General features: G+C 36.4%; 1 protein-coding gene and 1 pseudogene across 1 annotated transcript; both read left to right on the top strand.

Moving 5' to 3' along the window:
* Positions 1-3,069: 3,069 nt before the first annotated feature.
* LOC130719042 (NAD(P)H-dependent 6'-deoxychalcone synthase-like) lies at positions 3,070-4,366 on the top strand (annotated as a pseudogene).
* An 878-nt stretch (positions 4,367-5,244) lies between these two features.
* LOC130720568 (probable receptor-like protein kinase At1g80640) lies at positions 5,245-9,808 on the top strand. Its single transcript, XM_057571218.1, has 10 exons — positions 5,245-5,402; positions 5,681-5,851; positions 5,964-6,214; positions 6,316-6,448; positions 6,597-6,660; positions 6,829-6,925; positions 7,041-7,143; positions 8,132-8,250; positions 8,330-8,419; positions 9,111-9,808. The coding sequence occupies exons 1-10, from the start codon at positions 5,306-5,308 to the stop codon at positions 9,285-9,287; spliced, it is 1,302 nt and encodes a 433-aa protein (XP_057427201.1). The 5' UTR covers positions 5,245-5,305; the 3' UTR covers positions 9,288-9,808.
* The last annotated feature ends 451 nt before the right edge of the window (positions 9,809-10,259 follow it).

Below are 10,259 nucleotides of genomic sequence, written 5' to 3'. Positions count from 1 at the left end.
TCATTTTCTCAGTAAAAGTAAGGACAATAAAAGCTAATTTATTCTAAAATCTCTTCCATCCCCTACTAAGCTAAACAAGAAATGAGCTATTTTATCTCCGCTAACCTCTTTTACCCTCAACTTAACTACATATGATAAAATTTAAAATCCTTTCCCCCTCTTCCTCTTCTCTCCTCTCTTATCCATTTAAGTCCTTCTCTGATTCTCCCACCATTATAACCAAACACATTTAGGTATGGGAAATTATCATAAAACTTCATTTTTCAATTTAATTTTTTATTAGAAAGTAAATTATCACATTAGTCATTATTGCTTTTTTCATTACTCTCAATGAAAAGCTGTCAAATTAAATTAAATTATCACATTAGTCATTATAAGCTTTTTTCTATGATATACTTAGGCGAAATTCCCTCCTCAATCATACAAGGATTGAAGATCCATAGTTGCATCCTAACTGACTCAAACTATTAAATGTTGATCCTTAGCATCTTAGTGTCCCGCTCTTGGAGTGTTAATGTGTGCTCATGCTCGAGGCAAGATACCTCTTCACTCGCCTCAACCTCGAACATTGATATCATGGACTTGGCAGCTACAAAGATGACTTCTTGATCCTCCTTAATCTTAAGCTTATGCTGGCCTTGAAGCTCCTGAAGTTGAGTTTCTAGTTCAAAAACCCTCTTCAAGTGAAGTTCTCTCTCCTTCTCGACTGAAGAAGCCAGAGTATAAGATTCAAATCCTCAGAAAGCTTCTGATAGAGACCCTCAACTTTATTTTTTCCGGTCCTCAATCTGTTAAGACGACCATGTGCATGTTGTACTTGATCAAAAACATGTCATAAAGAGCCCACCTTTCAAGATCAAACACTTATAGAGCCCGAAGGATACTAGCCTTGACCATTAGAAAGTCAGGCTGGTCCCCTAGGTGGTCCATATCCTAGGTGGAGTACACAAACATCTTCAAATGCACCGTGCTCACCCATCAAAGGGAGTACACTCGGATCTCCAAAGTCACCATAGAGGTCAATCCACTGCCTTGTCCTCTTCTTCTTCAATGGCTCTAAGATGATCGTTGTCAACAACCACCTTGACCTTGAGAGCCGAATATTTTCAAGGAGGCTCCTCATTTTGAACGACCTCCTGAGATACAACCAAAGGCTCCTTTGAAGATGACCCTCCATCAGATCAACATAGCTATAAGGGGTAGGCTTCCCCAGTATCCTCATGTGAAGCTTCTTCCTAGCCGACATGTTATGAAATAAGCACACGAAAGATGAGCAAGAAGAATAATCATACAAAATATAAGTAAATATATAACTCTTACTAGAAGATCCTCTTGACTTACGAGAGAAACATTTAAAAGGGCTCTGCACTTAATGGGTTTGCCTAGTCAAAGTTTCCTTCGATCGGAAGTCCTTCAAGGACATTGATCCCTCTAATCTGGTAACTCTCGGCAAGGAAATCGTAATGCGCCTTGAGCCAATAGAGGGCTGAGAAAGAATGCTCAGCGGTCAAATCATGAAAAAAGACGCATCCTCAACAACCATGGAGTACCCGGAAGAACTTTCTCTTGTAAGGGTGGAAACCTTTCCTAGGAGAATACTGGAAGTGGGAAGACCTAGTTGTGTACCAAAACACCTAGTTTACATGAATGAAACGTCATACCACTAAACCAATTACACATTACTATTTACTAGTAAACTTAAATCTATCTATTTATAATATAGGAATTGAGAAGCGCGCAATCTAACGCCACCATCTCAACGTTTACACATCTAGGAATTGTGTCCACATCAGCAATTTTGATCACGTGTCACGTTGTAATTTCTAAAGGATTGCACAGAGCTAGACATCAACGCAGTAAAAACCTTATTTTGGTCGAGAACCTCACGAAGACACAGACTCTGCCTACAACTACGTCGATGGCGACGCAACCACTTCTTCCTCCGGTTCCTCCAAATCGCTTTCACAACCGCAGTCCTTACTCTTTCCAGACGGTGCTCTTTGCAACCTCTATCATCCACTATTGCGTAAATCTAACACTCTCGCGGTAAAATCGGATTGTGCTACTTCCTGAAGAATCTATTATCTTCTCCTAACGAGGTACTATTTCAAGATTTTTTTAGTTCTTAATTTAACTGATAACTTTGAAATGCACGAGATGTGGTTATGTTGTTGAATATTGCGTACTGGAAAACTTAAACCTCCGTGATTTCCACCACATTGTTATTAACTTGCCCTCTGAAGCCTTTGTGTCTGATATGATAACACATCCAATGCTCTCTATGAATTGTGGAGACATATTTTCCACTTTCTGTTTGAGAACATGCATTAACTGCTTCCATGGTTAATATTCTGATGTTATGATTGAAACAGTTCACCATCGTTGGTTTATAAAAGTTGTTTGAAAAGTTGCAGATTTCGTGCTACTTCATACCATAGCTTAAAGATGGATACATGGATCATAGCTTGTCTCATTTTCATTTTTAAGTAAAATCGTTTATATTCTGTGAACCATATATTCCGCAACCTGTTTGCATCGGCCTATCCAACAACCAACAGTTGCAATCAGTGCCAAGTGATAGTTTCTGATCCATTTCTGCGATTGAGACACTCTAATTATGTGGGCATATTTCATATTTGAATGCTTTATCTCAAGCAGTTTCACTAATATAGTTGACAAGTTAATTATCAAATTTATCTCTTTTATTCTTCAGAAAATGTGGAAGAGGATAGATTTTCAAGAAGAAGCATAATACATGGAGGAAAATCCAAGACCAATGATTGATTACATGGAGAAAGTTCAGGTAGATATTACTTTTAACACGAGGAAAATATTGGTGCTATTTGCAGAAAATATGTATGCTTCCCTTGACAAGAGATCACTGACTGTGATTGCATCATCTTTGCTCTCACTATTGGATCTCTTTTCAGGATTTATATTTCGACAAGAACAGGATGCAACATTAATTGAATTATTTTTTTGCCTTATCTGTATATTTATCTTAAAACAAGCAGTTTCTCTTTATCTCTTCATTCTTTCTAATAGCTTCACTTTCAGTTTGCAAAATAAATGGCCACCACCACGGTGCCTAAAGTAGTTCTCCATTCCTCCACCGGATAGCGGAGGATACTGGTGATGAGCCTCAACACTGCACCCGAAGCAGCCCATATGATTAGTACATAAGATGTAGTTCTTGAGGCCATCAAGCAGGGTTACAAGCATGTTGATGCTGCTGCAGCATATGCAGTGGAGCAGTCTGTAGGAGCAGCTATAGCAGAAGAACATCAACTTTGACTAATTGCATTCAAGGAGGACCTCTTTGTTACTTCCAAAGTGTGGGTTATTGACAACCATCCTGAACTCATTGTTCCTGCTTTGCAAAAATCTCTAAGGTGATGATCACAAGTCACAACTGCGTTAATTTTAATTTATTAATTGGAATGATCGTGCCAACTTCTTGAGCTGGTTTAGCCATATTTATGTTAAAACTCTTTATTTGTCCATGCAGGACACTTCAACTAGAATACTTAGACCTCTTTTTGATCCACTGGCCCTTTGCTACTAAACAAGGAGCAGTCAAATACCCTATTGAAGTATTAGAGATTATGGAATTTGGCATGCAGGGAGTGTGATCATCAATGGAGGAAAGCCAGAGACTTGGCCTCACCAAGGCCATTGGAGTCAACAACTTCTCTATCAAGAAGCTTGAGAAATTGTTCAGCTTTGCTACCATCTCACTTGTAATCGATCAAGTAATTGATATAAGCTCATAAGTTAGTTTAACACTTCACCTAATATTAATCATTGATTTTAATCCAAACATGTGGAAGTTAACCTTGGTTGGCAACAAGTGAAACTTGGAGATTTTTGCAAGGAAAAGGCCTTGTATTGACAATTTGGCATAACTGCTTTCTCACCCCTAAGGAGGGGTGTCAGCAGGGGAGCTAATTTAGCGATGGATAATGACATCCAGAAAGAATTGGATACTCATGGCAAGACTATAGCTCAAGTATCTATCTACTATATATTAAATTTTTGATGGTGTATCACCATATATTAATTTCAAAGTAGCAATATCAGTGAATAGTAATTTAGCTCTGACTTCTTCTTTTTTCTCTCTGAAGATCTTGTCATTTAACTTAACTATTGTTCAGAAATTTAATCTCCAATCATTTCATAGATTTGTCTTTGATGGATATATAAACATGTTAACTTTTGTGACGAAGAGCTATGACAAGGAGAGGATGCAACGAAACTTGCAATCTTTGGTTGCTCTTTGATTGAGAATGATTACAATAAATTAAGTGAAATCCATCAAGAGAGGATGATCAAAGAACCTACCAAGCCTCTTCTCAATATTAAATAATCTTGTGGAGCATGTTCATATCTACAACTCAAATGGTGGCATTGAGTTCAGAACCACCAAGGGAATACCGGTTATATGAAGGACACCAATATTTAATTTATAGAAATGAAGTGATTAAACAATTGCTGCTATAGGTCATTGTGGTTTGCTGGACCTCAAGATTTCCCCTTCACCAACATATGTCTTTCCATAATCTTATCTATAAATTCTACTTTCTTCATCACACTTGGGAATGCTGAAGTACTTGGATTTTCAGATTCTGTTCTGCCCAAACTTTATTCCAATCTTTATTCTAATCTTGATAACCCTTCGTCATTTCATCCCTTCATGTTGAGTATCATTGGAAAAACTGCAGTCATGTGATAATTTTTATTAAACAAAGGTTCATATTTTTTTGGTTCCATGCTTGATGTGGATGAAAAAGTTAGTAGCTTGCTATTTTAAATTAAGCAACATTCTTTCTAATAGGACTGTTATCCAAATTATTCAGTTATTTCATTCTTAGATTTGCTACAAGCCGCATTACTTGAACAGCTCTATTTCTTCATTTATATGATTTTGTACATCAATTTATACTTCGTCATTTTTTTCCTTAAAGAATGGGTGATTTTCTGTTTATACAACCCAACCTCATTTAAATAAAGAAAGGTAATATTAGGGTGAGTAAATAGTAAAAATATATCCATTAACAATTGCTAAAAAAGTGTACGAGCCAACCGCGCATCGCGCGGGTCTAAGTCTAGTTTATAATTAATTCAGATGATTTTTATTAATCCAATTAGGTGAAACTTCTATTCAAACGTACGCAACATGTCAATTGGAAAAAAATATTGAGAAAAAAGTGACTTAGTAAAAAGAAGGTCAAGCCTTAAAAATTCAAAACACACTCACTTTCAGTGGCTCAACAACTTTGTTTGATTTGTGTGTTCCTTTACCTTCATGAAGCTTTTTCATTTGCTTCTTCTCATGCTCCTCCTTATTCTTCACAAACCCATTTGGATTCTTGCCTCATCTAACATAGCTGCTTCTTCTCCAGGCACTCTCTCTCTCTCTCTCTCTGCTCCATTTGTTGTCTCTGTCATTGTCTGTTTCTTGTGAGTTGTGATGGTGTGTGTTGCTATTTTCAACGGTTTGAAAATTTAAATTTGAAAATCATGACAAGCACTTAATTATTTTTATTCATTTCTTGTCATTGTCTGCTATGTCACACACCCTTTTCCTTAAACTCTCTTAACTTGCTATTAATGGTTTGATTTCATTTTTACAATGTATTTGATTTGATTTGATTGTCACTGCTATGGTAACATTGATCAGGTGTTGCAGTGGAGGGTGAACAGCACCAAATGGATTCGCACATGAAAATGATAATTGCTCTAGCCATTGTCAGCACTTCACTTGGTGCAGTGCTTTTGTGTGTGTTATGCTTCTGGATTTATCACTCCAAGTTTCCTTCAAAACCCAGCAAGAAAAACATTCAAAGTTCAGGTATTTTCTTATTTTCTTTTTCAATTACATGTTAACCATTCATGGGGTGCTATTAAAATTCAACCTTTGATTTGATTTTTGGTTTTTCATTGTTCTGTTTTTGAATGTGAAGATGCTGAGAAAGGGCTTTCTTTAGCTCCATTTTTGAGTAAATTCCGGTCTGTGAAAATGGTTGGGAAGAAAGGGTGTGTTCCAATAATTGATTATAAGCAAATTGAAAAGGCCACAGGAAATTTCAAGGAAAGTAACATCTTGGGTGAGGGTGGATTTGGATGTGTTTACAAGGCTAGTTTGGATGATAACTTGGATGTTGCAGTGAAAAAAATGCACTGTGAAAATCACTTTGCTGAGAGAGAATATGAGGTAACAACACCTTGCTAATCATTTTTTGCTGCTTTTCTGATTTTCTTCTCTTTTTGCTTTTAAATGAAAATATTGAATTGAAAAATTGGATGAATTTGCAGAATGAGGTCAATTTGTTGAGTAAAATTCAACATCCAAATGTAATTGCTCTGCTTGGGTGTAGCAGTAATGAAGATACAAGGTTTATTGTCTATGAGTTGATGCAAAATGGGTCATTGGAAACTCAATTACATGGTAAAAAGTAAACACATTGTTTCTGATGCTTTGTAATAGAAGACACAAATAGAAAGATAATGAGGTTAATTATAAAATAATAGTAGTTTACTTTTTGGTGCATAAATAATACTGATATCTTTATTTTCCAAAATTTGATTTTGAGTAGGACCTTCTCATGGCTCATCATTGACTTGGCATATGAGGATGAAGATTGCTCTTGACACATCAAGGTGACCTTTTCTTATAGTATGTTTGTATCAGTTTATTTTTCCCCAGAATCAATTTTATCCCCAGAAGCTTCTCCCCATAATTGATTCTGCCTTTAGAATTAACTGCAAAACTTTATCACTTGCTTTGTTGTCTATTTTGTTAACATGCTATTCATTAATGTCAACCAGAGGATTAAAATATCTGCATGAACACTGTTACCCTCAAGTGATCCATAGAGATCTGAAATCTTCTAATATTCTTTTAGATGCAAACTTCAATGCAAAGGTAAGGAAAGACCATCTTGAAATTGCTGAATAAATTATTCCTATTATGTTGTTCATTCACCAAAGCTTTTATTTTCTGTGTGCGCCCATGACTTATTATTTATTGGTGGATTCAGCTTTCTGATTTTGGTCTTGCCATAACCGATGGGTCCCAAAATAAGAATAACATCAAGCTTTCAGGCACATTGGGCTACGTAGCACCAGAGTATCTTTTAGATGGTATGCATGCTGAACTTAATACAATTTCAACGGTGTGAGCTGTGACAAGTTGATAAATAATTAATATACTGTTAAACTTTCAACAAACAAGATCCAAGATTTTGGTTTTCCTTTCTTTATGGGCCCATTTAGACTCCTTGGATTAGGAAAAACCTGCATTCACGGATTCAAGCATTTTGAGTCGCCGATCAAGATTGAAGAACTCAGATTCCAAATTACTATTTAAAGTTATTTATTATTATAACTTAAAATGTGAATTCTCCCATCAAAATCCGACGGCTAAAAATGCTTGACTGCGTGAATACATGATTTTCACTAAAGGGAATCCATATCTGGACCCTTTGATGCATTAATTTATGGAGCTTGGGGTAGGTTTGAAAGGTGTAAGCTTGGGCATCTTGTGCTCCTTGGGCATGTACCTGCCCAACTGACATGGCAAGTTATATAGATTACTAAATTAATATGTTGTCAGCTACACGTTACAATCTCATATGCCTGGTTTGCTCCAGTTGCTTCTTGTCAGTGATAATATATATAAAAAAGATTATTGATAATAAAATAAACAGTATCATGAGAGTAGGAACTACAATTTGTTCACAACTACTGTGCCTGCAAGCATCAGTGAGGTGGAATTGATTTTTTGTCTGAAAGATGGGAAACATTTGAAGGTTTTCCTCAGATCGAACCTAATAAGCTTTCAATTATTGGTACACACTTTAATGCAAAAAGTGAACAGAACTATTCTGGTGGGAATTGGGATGAAAGTCTGTTTATGTTTCACTCAACTGGTATTCAAACACACACTACGAGATTATTTGCGAAAGTAGACATTTAACATGAGACATGTCCAAAATGAATCACTTATGCTAGGATTTTTGGGGAGAAATTGCCAGATCCATAGGGTACATAAAACTAATTGTGTGAAATTCATCTAACCAAAGCACATGAATTGCTTACTAAAGAAATCGCATGTAAATTATTTTGACAGGTAAATTGACTGATAAAAGTGATGTGTATGCTTTTGGAGTTGTGCTTCTGGAGCTTCTATTAGGAAGGAAGCCTGTAGAAAAACTGGCACCAGCTCAATGCCAATCTATTGTCACATGGGTATGTATGAGTTGCTTGATTGATAAAATTAAATAGGATTGATATGGGAAATGACATAGCTACTTTATGATGATTGCAGGCCATGCCACAACTCACTGACAGATCCAAGCTCCCAAACATTGTGGATCCTGTGATTAGGAATACTATGGATCCCAAGCACTTGTACCAGGTTTGATTAATCTCCAAGGCTGAACTCGGACATGTTTTCCAGTTTTGTACTTACCCTTTTTGGAAATGATAATAGTTATAATATTAGACTAATAGTGTTAAGTCCCAACTGGAATTAGGTCACTCTGTCAATGTCTCATATTAATTAGAGATATGAGTAACAAAGTCCATATAAAGAGTAAAACAATCCTCACATCTGAGCTAGATTTTGGTGCATAGTTAGATCTAACTCGAATTCTAATATGGTATAACCATATAAGAGTTTACCCTAAATAAATTAATTGGACCATCCATGATGGGCCACCGGCTGAAGTTTAAGATCAAGAATCAACCTGATCTACATCTATTCCAGGAAAAATTAATGAAGTCAATCTAGTTTGCAGTTATTTCAAGAGAATTTGATGAAGTTAATCAAGCCCGCAGATATCTCATATCTCAGAATTTGATGAAGTTAATTTTATGAAGTTTGTGATCTCTAGATGTCTAGCTTTGAGCGTGAGGAGTGTGTTAAGATTTCACATTCACTAGAAATATAGCTAACAAAGTCCATATAAAGGGTAGAATACTCTGTCTCTTAAGCTCATTTTTAGGGTTGAGTTGAGCCTAACCCAGATTCTAATACACTCTGCCTCTTCAATTAGTGTTTTTGCCGTATTATTATATTCTACTAAACCGCAACCTTGACTTTGTAGGTTGCTGCTGTGGCTGTGCTATGCGTGCAACCAGAGCCATGTTACCGCCCCTTGATTGCAGATGTTCTCCACTCCCTCATCCCTCTTGTACCCGTTGAGCTTGGAGGAACACTTAGAGTTTCGCAAGTAACACGACAAGTCTTACCAGCTGATCCACCTGAGAATTCTAGTCAATGATAGCCACCATCATTTGAAGACAGAAAAATGCTTAACAACACTCTCCATAACACTCTTTCAACACATTCTCTTCGTGGTTAAATTTCATAGGAAGTTTACATATTGTTCCGAGTTGTGACTCTTATGAACTTCAATCAATAAAAATGTGTTGAAAATGTGTTAAGGAGATTGTTACTAGCACAGTAGCACCCTCCTTTGAAACAATTTCACACAATGAGAATCCATGGCATGTTTCGCGAAGCTGCCAAACCACTGAGGCTTGGAATTACAAACTGATACACAATAATCAGAATGTCTGTGCAATATACACAGCCTTGGAGTTTGACCGCAACATAGAAAGATGCATTCACAAGGAAAGAAGTTAGGTGATGCTGGTGAAGACTGAAGAGCATTGGGTTGCTGGTGACAAATGTAAAGAATTTTAGTTTAACTTTCATGGCATTTGTGTATAGAGTGGTGATTTTGTGGAACATGGAACTGTTCTGTTTCTTTTATCATATTTCCTATACTATATAATAAAATATGATTCTGCTAAATCAGGAGAAGAAAAAATGTAGTTCGCTCATCCTGTGTTTTCTTTGCAAACCTTTTTCAGCCAACATGACAACCTAGTGAACTCACCGAATTGCAACATGGTAACTTGTCCATATTCTGACGGAGCCATTCATCAAACAAACAAAAGTGTTGTCCCACTCAGTGAGATTAATTATATGGATCACATATTAATGTTAAAGATATCGACATATTTTACGTTGGTTGCCGAAAGCCCCACATAACATAGGAAGGAGCCATTCATCAATTCTGTTAAAAAACTGTGTCTATGATCAATTTGAATTAGAGTGGATTGATAAAGCATAACTTGAATACCCTTTGACTTCTTAGCACCATTTAACATAGGGTATGGCTGAAATGAGGTGCTCTCTTACTTTTGATCCTGTGGGTATCACCCTTTTAACTTTTTTTTTTTTGTTT

This window comes from Lotus japonicus, chromosome 5, assembly GCF_012489685.1.
Source record: "Lotus japonicus ecotype B-129 chromosome 5, LjGifu_v1.2".
Taxonomy (NCBI): domain Eukaryota; kingdom Viridiplantae; phylum Streptophyta; class Magnoliopsida; order Fabales; family Fabaceae; genus Lotus; species Lotus japonicus.
This window is presented reverse-complemented; position numbering and strand designations above follow the sequence as displayed.